Source organism: Coregonus clupeaformis, chromosome 16 (genome assembly GCF_020615455.1).
Source record: "Coregonus clupeaformis isolate EN_2021a chromosome 16, ASM2061545v1, whole genome shotgun sequence".
Taxonomy (NCBI): domain Eukaryota; kingdom Metazoa; phylum Chordata; class Actinopteri; order Salmoniformes; family Salmonidae; genus Coregonus; species Coregonus clupeaformis.
The window spans coordinates 17,405,656-17,420,877 of record NC_059207.1 but is presented as its reverse complement, the minus strand read 5'-3'; the positions used below and the strand labels follow the sequence as shown (position 1 = coordinate 17,420,877).

The following is a 15,222-nucleotide window of genomic DNA, read 5'->3' as shown; positions in this document are numbered from 1 at the left end:
CTTCCCTGTAACGCACGGCGTTGAGATTGCCTGAAATGACAACAAGCTCAGTCCGATGATGCTGTGACACACCGCCCCAGACCATGACAGACCCTCCACCTCCAAATCGATCCCACTCCAGATTACAGGCCTCGGTGTAACACTCATTCCTTCGACGATAAACGTGAATCCGACCATCACCCCTGGTGAGACAAAACCGCGACTCGCCAGTGAAGAGCACTTTTTGCCAGTCCTGTCTGGTCCAGCGACGGTGGGTTTGTGCCCATAGGCGACGTTGTTGCCGGTGATGTCTGGTGAGGACCTGCCTTACAACAGGCCTACAAGCCCTCAGTCCAGCCTCTCTCAGCCTATTGCGGACAGTCTGTGCACTGATGGAGGGATTATACGTTCCTGGTGTAACTCGGGCAGTTGCTGTTGCCATCATGTACCTGTCCCGCAGGTGTGATGTTCGGATGTACCGATCCTGTGCAGGTGTTGTTACACGTGGTCTGCCACTGCGAGGACGATCAGCTGTCCGTCCTGTCTCCCTGTAGCGCTGTCTTAGGCGTCTCACAGTACGGACATTGCAATTTATTGCCCTGGCCACATCTGCAGTCCTCATGCCTCCTTGCAGAATGCCTAAGGCACGTTCATGCAGATGAGCAGGGACCCCGGGCATCTTTCTTTTGGTGTTTTTCAGTCAGTAGAAAGGCCTCTTTAGTGTCCTAAGTTTTCATAACTGTGACCTTAATTGCCTACCGTCTGTAAGCTGTTAGTGTCTTAATGACCGTTCCACAGGTGCATGTTCATTAATTGTTTATGGTTCATTGAACAAGCATGGGAAACAGTGTTTAAACCCTTTACAATTAAGATCTGTGAAGTTATTTGGATTTTTACGAATTATCTTTGGAAGACAGGGTCCTGAAAAAGGGACATTTCTTTTTTTGCTTTTATATCGTTTTTGGGTCTACTTCCGGTAATACCGTATACCCCGGTATGGTACAGAAACGGTATGACGGTATGAAAATCTGGATACCGCCCAACCCTAATTTGAGGTGTACTTGATTTAGCTTGGAGTTGCCATTGTACTGGGCAAACTAAATCAAGCATAGCTCAAGTATTTGAAAGTATTTGACATACAGATGTAGGATCATAATTTGGGACAGTTTGCTACAGCAAGAAAATAATCCTGCAGAAACAGGACATTTGAATTATTATGTGGATTATAATTAATGTACAAAATCTAAAGACCATACGCACATCCAGCTACTTTTTTGCAGGTGCTGGAGATAGGTGAACTCATGAAAAATAAAAAGGAAAACGCTGCACACTGCTGTTCATGCTTCTAGGTGATTTTATTGATATGTTTTGTCCCTTAGGACTTCTTCAGGCATCCGATTATAATTAATAGACATTTTGTAGGGGTTGATACATTTTTTGTAAGGGAAAATCAAGTCTGAAATTTTAAAGTGGAAATTACCAACTTTAGAAGTATTTTTAAACCTCAAATACACTACCAGTTTTAAATGTCCTGCATTGCAAGAAGGTTCTTTTGCAACAGTGTAATCAAATAAAGATCCTACATCAGTATATGTATTTGACCCTGGTCTGAAACTCTGTGCTCTACTGTAACTGCACAGGTTCAAACTCCCAGCCAGAATCACATGGTCCCGTCATGATTTGGACACCTCTGGAGATAATTCTCAAGACACGATCACAGCTGAATTAGACAGATTGGGCTAGATCTGTCACTAGATTAGAGGACGGGTTAATAACTGCCATAGAGGTGACGTTAGAGAGCAAATCAAGCACATCAACAATGACATTTGGGGAATCAAGGCATTTCAATCTGCGGAGGGTGAACAACGGTCTGTTGGCATGGTAATGAGGACACATTCTTATTGGTCTTTATGTTTCTCTATTCTCTTTGTGGGCACATGCTAACTCAAGTTCTCAGGCAAATCTTCCATTGACATCAAGGCATGATTAATACAAAATGTTTATGTTAAGTGTGTGCATCTGAAGTTAGAATTCGGCCCTAAGCGTGACAATTTGCTTGCTCAATATTTGCTTTTGCTACTACTGTAAACCACTGTGTACCTCGAAAATAACGTTGTGTTTTTTCAATTGGAAGGCCAGCGGCCAGTCAATCGTCCACCGATTGTCCAAGAGGGACTGAGGTTAAGGAAAGGGGACAGAGAGCGCTTGATTAGGAGACTCATTTATAAGCTTTGCAGGAAGGAGACAGAGGGAGAGGCAGTGATTGAAGCAAAGCAAGTGGACGGACAGACAGACGGAGAAGCTGAGGTGTGGTAACGTTACAGCTGTTCCCTGTGGTGAGTTCTCCGGGACAGCTGCAGGAGCGCTTAGGGACCACCAGGGTCCCTTTGGTTGGGGGCTGTCCTCTCAGGTAGTGGGAGAAGGAGCGGGACAGGAGAGGAGCCCCCGGGGGAAGACGGGGAGGGTGGGTTATAGTCACTGGAATGGACAATGAGGACAGTTTGATTTTTTAAAAACAAAAAACATCACTCCAAGGCCACCTGAAGTGATCACACGAGGGGTCGAGGTCACTTACCAAATTCTGATTGGCTGTTGGGGAACAGGATGCGGAAGACATAGTCCGTGGCCTCGTCCTCCTCCTTATCAGACACAGAGTCCGAGGATCCCTGTGAACACCTGTTTCTCAGTTTAGGGAACACCTTCCCCTGTAATCAGAAATTAGGGGAATGTTAGAGACAGTAAATGTCAAAAAAAAATCTAAAATGATTAACAGCATTCTTTGTTAATTAAGACATTTTTTAAATGACGATTTTGATCGCACAGGGTCTTTAAATAACCTAGATTTGTAAAACATCCACACTTTCACCAAACAGAAGGACTGCTTATATAAGCCATACGTAATAAGCTCTGGCTTAAAGCAGCCTTGTGTGGGTGGTTTTCATGATTTATTCTGCCCAGTAGAAATTATATAGGCTTTAAGCAGTCTAACACATGTACTAACACACGTACATGGAGCCATAATAACTCAAGATTTGTCAAACAATGTAATAATCAAATGAAATAGGGATGACCTTTCCCCTCTGGGACCAGAGCGGAGGGTCCAGCTGGCCGTGGGGCAGGAGGCCGTTCTCCAGGCAGGAGAGGAACTGGAGCAAGTGCCCCCCTCTGGGGAAGCGCAGCGGGGGTCTCTGGATGCCGTCCTGGCTCACCAGCACCACCGTGCCCCCACTGTCCACTGCAGAGAAAATGTTATACCTTTTATGGACCTTTTAAATGTCTTATTACAGCATTTTTGGTAAAAATCAAAAATGATATTAACAACTCTGTAAATGAACCAGAACTCGCTGTTGTTGATAGCAGTAGCTAGCAGTTGAGCACCATACAAGATGCGCCGATAACAATCCAGACATTACAATGAGCCTGTCCTCCCAATGTCTCCCTCCACTAGCCTCCGTTGGTGGACCTACCCTGCTGATGACAGTGCAAATAAACAATCTCCTCCAGACGGATGGTCATAGCGTAGTCCCAGTACACACTGAAAGAGATGGAATCAAAGCCGGAGTTATTGAGACATTACTCACCTTGTCACACTGAGTTAAACAACAAAGATGGCCATAGGGATATGTGTGTTGTATGTCTCTCTGAATACAATCTGTGTAACTGAACGTAGAAACGATTTAAGTTGGGGTTCAGTATTTTGCATAAGTAGGTAGAGTGTTTGCTGTTCCCAAAAGTGCTCTTTAATAAAAGCTTAAGCGATACACAGCAGACAACACTACGGGCTAAGAACCAGTCACTAAAATTATATGACTGGTTGCCTTGAAGTATGCAAGAACATGTCCCCTGCTGTCCCTAAAAACAACCCTCATCATACTCCCCTCTCCAGAGTTGACCTCAGGACACAGAGACCTCCTGAGTAACACTCAGACAGACACGCTACATGATTCAGTCACACTGAACCGCTGCACCAACTGTAGACATCAACTTAAACACACAGGTTGTGTATGGTGTTCCTATAAACATTCATCACCCTGTTGTGCCATCTTGATGTACATAAGTGAGAGATATGATCATTAGTGAATTGCTCTCCACACCTGTGCTCATAGTCCAGGTCTCCCACAGCGCCATTCATCAGCTGATTGGGCGTCCACTTCAGTGTCATGATGTCAGCAGTCTGGTGGAGAGAGAGGTATCCTGGGATAGCCTCCATGTCATCCCTCTGTAATGCCAAGACGGATATTAGTTTGAGGATCTGTTTTCTAATTAAGTGATAATGCCCTCGAAGCCGGTGTTTGTTGGATAGACAAACCGTGCCAATATATCCAACAAACACCGGCTTCGAGGGCATTATCACTTTTACACAATGGGTTACCAACATATTCAAATAATGATTGACATATTTTCATTAAAAACGTTATTTTGATGAATTTATTTGTACTATTTCTTCCTTCCACAAGATATAGTCCTGACACAAATATAGGGTTGCTAGAGAGTCGTTCGTCCTTTTTGTTCTGTATCTACCGAGGTGACCAAGTCGTTCAGTCTTTTTATTCTGTATCTATAGACGCGACCCAGCCGTTCAGTCTTTTTGTTCTGTATCTATAGACGCGACCCAGTCGTTCAGTCTTTTTGTTCTGTATCTATAGACGCTACCCAGTCGTTCAGTCTTTTTGTTCTGTATCTATAGACGCGACCCAGTCGTTCAGTCTTTTTGTTCTGTATCTATAGACGCGACCCAGTCTTTCAGTCTTTTTGTTCTGTATCTATAGACGCGACCCAGTCGTTCAGTCTTTTTGTTCTGTATCTATAGACGCGACCCAGTCGTTCAGTCTTTTTGTTCTGTATCTATAGACGCGACCCAGTTTTTCAGTCTTTTTGTTCTGTATCTATAGACGAGATCCAGCCGTTCAGTCTTTTTGTTCTGTATCTATAGACGCGACCCAGCCGTCGTTCTAAATGTTCCATTGCCATACTGGCTGGCAGCATTCGTATCCCTTGCTAGCTAGCCAACTACGGCTAATTTACAGTCACGTCAAAAATAACAAGAATAACGCAAGAATAACAGCAAAGTAGCTTCATTTGTATTTGTTTAAGCTGTTTTTTAGTGACATTCATTTGGATACATCCATAACAATGAGCTAATGAGGCGCGATTTCGCCTGGCACAGAGAATGTGCTCACTCGTCAGGACAATATTGTTCAGAGGAGCTAGCCAACAACACAGCTACAGTAACACAATCACTTCAAACTGAAGCTGGAAAGACTGCAAATTAGCCGCGTTTCGTTTGACAATTTTTCAATGTAAATTTTTTTTGTATATATCCATAAAAATGATGCAAGCTGGTTCATGATTTCGACCGGCTGTGAAACGCTGCCTGCCTTTCTGTCTCGTCCCGACACGTTCAATACTATGGGACAGCAGGAGATCGAATTTGAATATTGAACCATCATACTTATCATACATACATTTTGCATATAATAAATTTAGCTTGGATTGAATATCTCTTGATTATGTTTTCTCTTATTCCAATACCAGATTTGAATTACGCAATTTCTAACAATTGGTGACCCCGACGTGATCTGGTAGCGGAACTTCAGCTGGAATTCACCCAGCCTAGCTGGAATTCACCCAGCCTATTGGACATTGCTGTCGTCGAACTGTGTGTTTCACAAAGTGCCCGGGCTTCTAAAAACACAGGTAAGCATACACCTATTGTTATATAACTAAAGTTCTGCATATTGGCTTTATCCAAATTAATTTTGTGAAGCACCTGTTTGATGTAAGTGAACCCTATTGTACTATAAATAACGATTACAGTATACTATTTCGATTTCATAATATACTATGCAAATGTTTGATAATTCTGATGGTTAAACCCATTGAATAGTAGAGGTGGCTGTGTGCCCCATAGTAGAGGTGGCTGTGTGCCCCATAGTAGAGGTGGCTGTGTGCCCCATAGTAGAGGTGGCTGTGTGCCCCATAGTAGAGGTGGCTGTGTGCCCCATAGTAGAGGTGGCTGTGTGCCCCATAGTAGAGGTGGCTGTGTGCCCCATAGTAGAGGTGGCTGTGTGCCCCATAGTAGAGGTGGCTGTGTGCCCCATAGTAGAGGAGGCTGTGTGCCCCATTGTATACCTTTGTTATCTGTGTGTCCTAAGAAACTTTAGTTGTGTGACAAAGAATTACGATTGTGTGTCGAGTGTAAGTGTGTCATTTATGACTGTGTGACATATTTGACTGTGTGATAGGATTATGACTGTGTATTGTGAGTGAGTGTGATAACTGTGTACTATTTTTGCTGTGTGATAACTGTATACTACGTTTAACTGTGTAATAACTGTGTACCATTTTGGCTGAGAATACAAACAATATTTTAAAACAGTAAATAATGAGAATTACAATTAGGAAATAAAGTTTAAATTGTGCAAAAGTTAACAAAAGACACCCATAGGAGGTACTTTAAATAAATAGGCAGTGCGACGCTATGGCACATATCAGTTCAGACTAGATATGACTAGGTTCAAAGGAGACACTTAAAATTCTTTAAGACAGGGGTGACGTATGCATGAGAGTGTGAATGATAAACCTGTATACCTTGATAGAAAACTAATTGGGAATCAAAGACGTCTGTGCCTGTCCAAACTGTATAATTTGGGGATAACTGTTGGGTTTGTGGTTGCTTAAAACCGTATAACCCGTTATTGATGTTTGACATAGCATAATACTGGTTTTGAATAGTTGTGTTGAAGCAATTCGGTTTATTATTTGATTTAATGTTTGATGTTTGACATAGCATAATACTGGTTTTAGGTGCTTGGGTTGAGGCTTTTTGGTTGATTATTTGATGTAACGTTTGATGTTTGACCCTGCAAAATACTGGTTAAACAATTAGACTGAAATAATTCAGTTTATCGTTGAAATATAAACATGCACCAACTTTAACTAATTAGGTGGGAATGATTTGATTTAAATAAATAGACGAAAGTACCTTAAATAACGACAGAATATTGGAAACACTAACACGAAACACAGCTCCTCAAAATAGCCTACTCCCAGAGGAGAGGAAGGAAGAGAGAGTTGCGAGGGGAGGGGCTGGAGAGAGCGAAAGTGTGGCTTTTGGAGCCAGGAAAGACTGGGAGTTGGCTGGGAACACCACGGGGTGATTATTTGAGAGGTGCCTGTGGGTTTCTGACGATGGATATTCTGAACTTGCTCACCCGAACGTAGACGTACGTCATGGGTGGGAAAGTAGAGAATATTTACATTTGTGGTAATTTGGCAGACGCTCTTGTCCAGAGCGACTTGCAGGAGCGATTGGGGTTGAGTGCCTTGCTCGAGGGCACATCGGCAGATTTTTCGCCTTGTCGGCTCGGGGATTGGAACCGGCGACCTCTCGGTTGTTGGCGCGGCGCTATTGATCACTAAGCTGCCTGCCGCCCCATATGAGTTTAAGGTTGTGGCGTTGTTTGATCATGTGATAAGGTTTAATGGGTAATCGGACCATAACTAATGTGGTTATGGAAGTAATGTATAGGTAGGGGAGAGCCAATAGGGGGCTCCATTGAACTATTATGGTTTATTTGGCATTTCAATGGCATAAGGTGAAATCTGTATGCATGAGGGGAATTCGATTATGTATTATTATAGTATTATGGACACTCCGTAATAAATAAACTGAACCAAACAAGACGTTACTACAGCAATAGAGAATGGTTAATGTTGTTACGTTAGTTCTTAAACCCGATGATAGAGGTAAATGCAGAACGCTGTTAGAGAGTGTGTTTTATTTTTGCTACTAGGGTGTTTGAGACGGAAGGGCTGGCTAGACGGGGGGTGATGACGTGGCTGGTTGTGCGACATGAAAGTATTTACTTTGAGAGAATCGCAGATGGTGTGGAGTGACTGGCGATGTATCTAAAGGTCCCTGGTTCGAACACAGGTAGGGACAGTAGGCAAAGCTTTCGCAGTGGGGCTATATACCTAGATTACTATGTGGATTGAGAAATGTGAAAGGTTGAATTAGATAGCTTAAATAGAAGTATTCTAGAAAGGTCTATAAAAATATGTTATAAGGTCACCATGCGCTTTCCCCGAAGGAGCAAGGGGAGGGTGAGAGATAGTTCAAATGTTAGGAACATCATTAAATGTATGCTTATCAACGATAGCAAGTATTTGTTTTATTAATTATGGCCTAATCAGAGAGAACAGTTAAAGAAATTGAATAGCGAACTGAAATGGGTTAGCGGGAAAATATAAATTGTTGGTACATTTTAAAACAATAATTTATTTTGGTTACGGGGATGCAAGTGGCATTGGCTGTTGTGCTGGGGGAATAGCGCCAGCCTGTGGTGGGTTCTGGATCTTTGGTGAAGCAGGGGGGACAGGAACAATAGAAGGGGAGACAGATTTTCCTAGGGGGTTGAACAAATAATTGATAATGGATCATTTGAGATGAGATCACATGTAGCAGAGTTAGGGTAATCAATTAAATAATCATTGTACACTCGAGGAATTTTGAGTGGTTTTATGGATTAGTTATGAGGAATTAGATTGATACAAACAATTATTGATGGGTTAAGACTGGGGATATCTGTATCATGTTTTGTGTGTACTACCATCTTTAGATTATAACCAGGAGAAAGAGATTAGCTCATCTCAGTTAGGCAGTATTTAGGTCATAAAAGTGAGCTACCAAATTAAGTGAGGCCTGGCTATTTGTGGTTGTTGTTTTTCAAATTGGGTTTTTCAAACAAAAAACAACACACCTAGTATGATGTTTATAAAGCCTTGTTGTTTCAATTTTGGGGGGTTTTCAGCAGGTCAAGGGTGATAGGTCTTAGAGGAGCATACACAGTGAATTTTATGGAGTTTTTTAGGTTTTGGCTGAGTTTGGGGTATATATGATTTCTTATGAGAATGAATGTCATGAGGACTTAATGAACACTTGAGATAACTAAACATTTATGAAAAAGTGTGAAGAAGATTATAATTTGGTAATAATATATATGATTTGAACCACTAAATAATAGAAGAGAGAGTGGAGGGATGGCAATTGGATAATGAATTACCAATATTACCTAAGTGATTGTTTAGGTAGGTGGTAATATTGACACATGGGCAAATCATGTGTCAAATGGGGGGTGGATGGTATGGTAGGAGATGGTATGATTAAATAATAAATATATACGAAGGAGAGGACAAAATACTTAAAAAAAAAAAAAAAAAAAAGAAATTGAGAGCTGAACATGTATGTGTGAAGATAGTTTATTAACCACACCCGTATGTCAGAAGTTTTGTGCCCCACAGGTGAACTAAAGGAGAAGGTGACCCACTCTATCTAACCAGGAGACTGGGTGTGGATCCAGTCCCTAAAATAATAAAAACTGGAAGCAGGCCTGTTGGGAAGGGCCCTATCAAGTCCTATTAGATCCACCTGGGTGCATGTCACACACTGCAAAAAGGTAAACCCAGTTACACCTGATGAACAAACACAGAGTTAGGAGAAAGAACCGATCACCACTAGGGCTCGGGGGTTGGCTCCTTAATGAAGATTCCCTTACCCTGTCTGATCATCCCTGTGTGAGTTCGATAGAAGGTAAAGCAATGGGTTGGCCTCTGGCGTCTGACATGTTCTCAGGGCGAGGGTGGGGATTCACAGGTCTCCCGACGGTAGGTAGCTGTCTGATTGTGGGGGCCATATTCCTAACACACTCAAACCCTCCTGATCAGCCAGAAGTAGTAGTTAACCTAACACAAGTTGATAAAATAATAATACCTGAGCACAGTCTACGAAGGCATAGGAGACAGCTAGACGTAGGGAAAGGGGAAGTACTAGGGACTTTAGGGAAGGACATCACCATATGTATGTCACCATGTACATCCTGGGACTATGTAGTTGCTTATACCAAGCGGGGGGGGGGAATATGTCAATCTCCATACACAGTTTAGGGACAGGTGTAGTATTGTGAAAGTAGGGAATTACCAGAAATGGCAGTGCGACCCATATAAGGGGAGGTACTGTCTGAAAGTCTGAATTATGCTAAAACAGGTTACAGACCTGAACAAGTGAGATATCCTCTTCAACTGGGGCACCCTATAGAGTAAAACTATAGACCTGAAGAAAGCAGGACAGGTGGAGACGGGGTGTAGAAATCTTGACCGGTGGTTGGAATGGGTTCAGTATACGGCAAGAACTATGTCTAAAGAGGACTGTTATGCCTGTGGGACAGCCAAACCAAGGTTAACAACTACTCCGTTCCCCTTGACAGGCTTTAACTCTCTGTCAGGTTTATCCTCCATGCAAGCCACCTGGGAATGTGGTGAAAGAGTCTTGTAGTAACTTGCACTATCTGTATCCCCCGATAACAAAGTCATCCCGACCTGGGTTGCCTCAGTTTGAAGTCACAGGGGATTCTTATTGTTTTTCTAGGACTAATAAGATAGGATACAGGGTAGGGCATCTTAGCTCCTGCTCCCACACAGAGAATGTCACAACTAAAAGAGACCATGACTAATCTCTCCTCTTTGTTGCAGCCAGAGGATTTTAGGAACCAAAACCAGGCCCGTGCTGACATCTGATGGTTGTGTGGTGATAACAGATTGTGAACTCACCTACAGTGGGGAAAAAAAGTATTTAGTCAGCCACCAATTGTGCAAGTTCTCCCACTTAAAAAGATGAGAGAGGCCTGTAATTTTCATCATAGGTACACGTCAACTATGACAGACAAAATGAGAATTATTTTTCCAGAAAATCACATTGTAGGATTTTTAATGAATTTATTTGCAAATGATGGTGGAAAATAAGTATTTGGTCAATAACAAAAGTTTCTCAATACTTTGTTATATACCCTTTGTTGGCAATGACACAGGTCAAACGTTTTCTGTAAGTCTTCACAAGGTTTTCACACACTGTTGCTGGTATTTTGGCCCATTCCTCCATGCAGATCTCCTATAGAGCAGTGATGTTTTGGGGCTGTCACTGGGCAACACGGACTTTCAACTCCCTCCAAAGATTTTCTATGGGGTTGAGATCTGGAGACTGGCTAGGCCACTCCAGGACCTTGAAATGCTTCTTACGAAGCCACTCCTTCGTTGCCCGGGCGGTGTGTTTGGGATCATTGTCATGCTGAAAGACCCAGCCACGTTTCATCTTCAATGCCCTTGCTGATGGAAGGAGGTTTTCACTCAAAATCTCACGATACATGGCCCCATTTATTCTTTCCTTTACACGGATCAGTCGTCCTGGTCCCTTTGCAGAAAAACAGCCCCAAAGCAAGATGTTTCCACCCCCATGCTTCACAGTAGGTATGGTGTTCTTTGGATGCAACTCAGCATTCTTTGTCCTCCAAACACGACGAGTTGAGTTTTTACCAAAAAGTTATATTTTGGTTTCATCTGACCATATGACATTCTCCCAATCCTCTTCTAGATCATCCAAATGCACTCTAGCAAACTTCAGACGGGCCTGGACATGTACTGGCTTAAGCAAGGGGACACGTCTGGCACTGCAGGATTTGAGTCCCTGGCGGCGTAGTGTGTTACTGATGGTAGGCTTTGTTACTTTGGTCCCAGCTCTCTGCAGGTCATTCACTAGGTCCCCCCGTGTGGTTCTTGTGATCACTTTGACCCCACGGGGTGAGATCTTGCGTGGAGCCCCAGATCGAGGGAGATTATCAGTGGTCTTGTATGTCTTCCATTTCTTAATAATTGCTCCCACAGTTGATTTCTTCAAACCAAGCTGCTTACCTATTGCAGATTCAGTCTTCCCAGCCTGGTGCAGGTCTACAATTTTGTTTCTGGTGTCCTTTGACAGCTCTTTGGTCTTGGCCATAGTGGAGTTTGGAGTGTGACTGTTTGAGGTTGTGGACAGGTGTCTTTTATACTGATAACAAGTTCAAACAGGTGCCATTAATACAGGTAACGAGTGGAGGACAGAGGAGCCTCTTAAAGAAGAAGTTACAGGTCTGTGAGAGCCAGAAATCTTGCTTGTTTGTAGGTGACCAAATACTTATTTTCCACCATAATTTGCAAATAAATTCATAAAAAATCCTACAATGTGACTTTCTGGATTATTTTTTCTCAATTTGTCTGTCATAGTTGACGTGTACCTATGATGAAAATGACAGGCCTCTCTCATCTTTTTAAGTGGGAGAACTTGCACAATTGGTGGCTGACTAAATACTTTTTTCCCCCACTGTACATACGCAAACAATCAAACGTGTCAGAGACTGGTGAGTTGTCACGTAGAAAGTAGGACCTCCTCCCGGGATCCTTTGATGAAAGGATATATATTGATGGGATAGCAGTACCTCGAGGGGTTCCAGAACAATTTAAAGCTAGGAATCAGATCGCAGCTGGGTTTGAATCAAGTATTTTCTGGTGGTCAACAATTAATAAAAATGTAGATTGGATAAATTATATTTACTATAACCAGCAAAAGATTTATAAACCACACTCGTGATGCAATAAAGGGATTGGCTGAGCAGACAGCGGCAAGTAGCTTAATGACATGGCAGAATAGAATAGCTTTAGATATGCTTTTGGCTGAGCGGGACGGGGTTTGTGTTCTGTTTGGATCTCTGTGCTGTACTTTCATCTCCAACAACACAGCACCGGACGGGTCCGTGACCAAAGCGCTTGAGGGACTCACCACGCAGGCGAACGAACTGGCTGAGAACTCTGGTATTGATAGCTCCATAAACGGTTGGTTTGATAACATATTTGGTAAATGGAAAACTATTGTTGTAACTATTCTGGGTGAAGTTATAGCTTCTATGGGTATACTTGTTCTTTGTGGATGTTGTCTTATTCCCTGTGTCTGAGGGTTGGTGAGAAAAGGAGATGGAGAAGGTGGTTTCCCAACAGATGGTGAGATACGGCCCAATCCCGGACTCCGACCTAAGGAATGAAGGATATGACCTACCAGGCTTGGTGGAGTGACACCCTAGAGGGTGTCTAAAGGGGGCAAAAATTTACTTCCCTGTTTGTGTTTTATGTTTTAATAATCTTATGTTTTGTGTTCTATTAATCCTGTGTTTTATGCTTTATTCATCAAGTTAACCATTGTGAATGTTTGTCTTTCCTTATGTGAAGGTTTGAAGTTCCTGGGTGACTGGTAGCCAACTCAGTACAAGTTAGGTGTAGATGGAAGGACTGAAGGCCTTTTTATTATCATTATTGTCTATTAATAAAAGTGTGATTCTTTTTGTTTGTATTGTATTTTAATGAGTGACACCCTAGAGGGTGTCAAAAGGGGGAATCCACATTTCCCTGAAATTTCTTATTTTGGGTTTTCTTATTTTGGGTTCACACCCAGTGGGTGTGGAAAGGGGGATTGTTGGGATTTGTTTTCTCATAATTTGATCTGTATGTGATGAATAGCTTAGAAGGAATGCATTAATGATAAGCATAGGTTTGTACTATACTGATATAAATTGTTTCACATAACAGGCTGTGATTCATGTGAGGAACGTTAGGGGCTAGGATGAGATAAAACTTGTATTTCTTATAGATAAGACTTGTATTTCTCACAGATACGAACACTGCCTCTTTGTTGTCTGTGAACCGTCCTTGAACGTAGTACAGTGGAATGGTGTCTTTTGGGTGCTAACTCCACAGGTTATTATGATAGCAACTTATGCCTGGGAACGGTGGAGCGCCAAGGGGTTGGGACCAGCCCGTGCGCCAACGGATTGGCTGAGTAAGTCTAAACCACGCTCAGTCTCTACTCTGATTGGCCAGCAGAGAGTGGGAACTATCTCTGTCAGAGTATTTGAAGAAGAATCTGTAACAATGGATTAGTTCTCTGTCTGCCCTGCGTGGTATTTCAGTGAGCCCGTATACGAACCATCATACTTATCATACATACATTTTGCATATAATAAATTTAGCTTGGATTGAATATCTCTTGATTATGTTTTCTCTTATTCCAATACCAGATTTAAATTACGCAATTTCTAACAATATATCCATAAAAATGATGCAAGCTGGTTCATGATTTCGACCGGCTGTGAAACGCTGCCTGCCTTTCTGTCTCGTCCCGACACGTTCAATACTATGGGACAGCAGGAGATCGAATTTGAATATTGAAACAATGTTGCAAATGTCGGAGAGACAGACAGCAAGTTTTATACAAATCTCCACTGTTGAAAACTAAATGTTAGTCTAAAAGATGAGACAGTTGATTGCGCAGTCAGATGGAACAGTGTAAATAGGCATTTAACGTCATAGATTTCGCTGGTGGTAACTTGTGGAATAGACACCGGCTGGAATGCGGTTTTAACCAATCAGCATTCAGGATTAGACCCACCCGGTTGTATAAAGTGAACTATGAAGAAATTATAACCAATTACCCCACCGAAGACATTATTTTAAACAGTATACTCGGTCATAACAGACTTAATATCGGCAAATAAAACTCGTAGAATAAAATGGAAAGTTTGACATCTTCCTAAATCTGGGGGTGGTTTTAACCTTACAGACTTGGAATTGTATCAACTCGCCACCCAAGGGTTTTACTTGCGACATATAGTTAAATGCACTAAAGAGGAACAATGGGTTCATACTGTATTTAAGATGCGCATGCTCATCCCCATAATCGTTTTACATGTCTATTTTCTAAGGATAAATCTAAGAACATTACCAACTTCATAGCTAAGAACACTATAACAATATGGAAGAAAATGAAATGTATTCTACAAGAACCAATATCACTCCCTAAAAATACAACCCTATGGAACAATCCTTGGATAGCTTTTCAGAATTCACCGATAAATTGGTCGACATGGAAAACTAAAGGCATAGAAACCGTAAATGACTTGGTAATAGGAAATACATTTACTTCCATGACAGAATTAAAAAGCAATTTTTGACTGATCAATGTAGATATTTTCAAATACATGGAACTTAATAGTTTCATATCAATTTTTTTTTTTTTTTAAATCTTTTGGACATCAGAGCAATCTTGAGGGAATCCTATTTGAGTCAGAAAAGGATATTCATATGATAGGCAAGATATACAAAACCTTGCAGAAAGCCTATCCAACTGACAACCTCTTATAAACTACTGGAACCAAGACTTAAAAATAACTGACATTGACACAAGATGGAGGGAATGTTGGAACATAACTAACGCAATAATAGTTAATGAAAATGTACAGCATAATCCATTACAAACTAATGTATAGAATGTATTATACAAGAGACAAAATTCACAAATTCTACAGCACAACAGCAGAGTCATGACTT

The 15,222-nt window shown here is 41.8% G+C and overlaps 1 protein-coding gene across 1 annotated transcript in view; it reads right to left on the bottom strand.

Annotated features, from left to right (window-relative positions):
- LOC121584289 (small G protein signaling modulator 1) overlaps positions 1-15,222 on the bottom strand; it is a 115,789-nt gene that overhangs the window by 34,062 nt on the left and 66,505 nt on the right. Inside the window, exons 9-13 of the mRNA XM_045225953.1 lie at positions 4,074-4,198; positions 3,447-3,514; positions 3,051-3,214; positions 2,555-2,684; positions 2,302-2,457 (exon numbers count right to left, since the gene is read on the bottom strand). Of these exons, the coding sequence (XP_045081888.1) occupies positions 2,302-2,457; positions 2,555-2,684; positions 3,051-3,214; positions 3,447-3,514; positions 4,074-4,198 (643 nt within the window). The remainder of the gene's footprint in view (positions 1-2,301; positions 2,458-2,554; positions 2,685-3,050; positions 3,215-3,446; positions 3,515-4,073; positions 4,199-15,222) is intronic.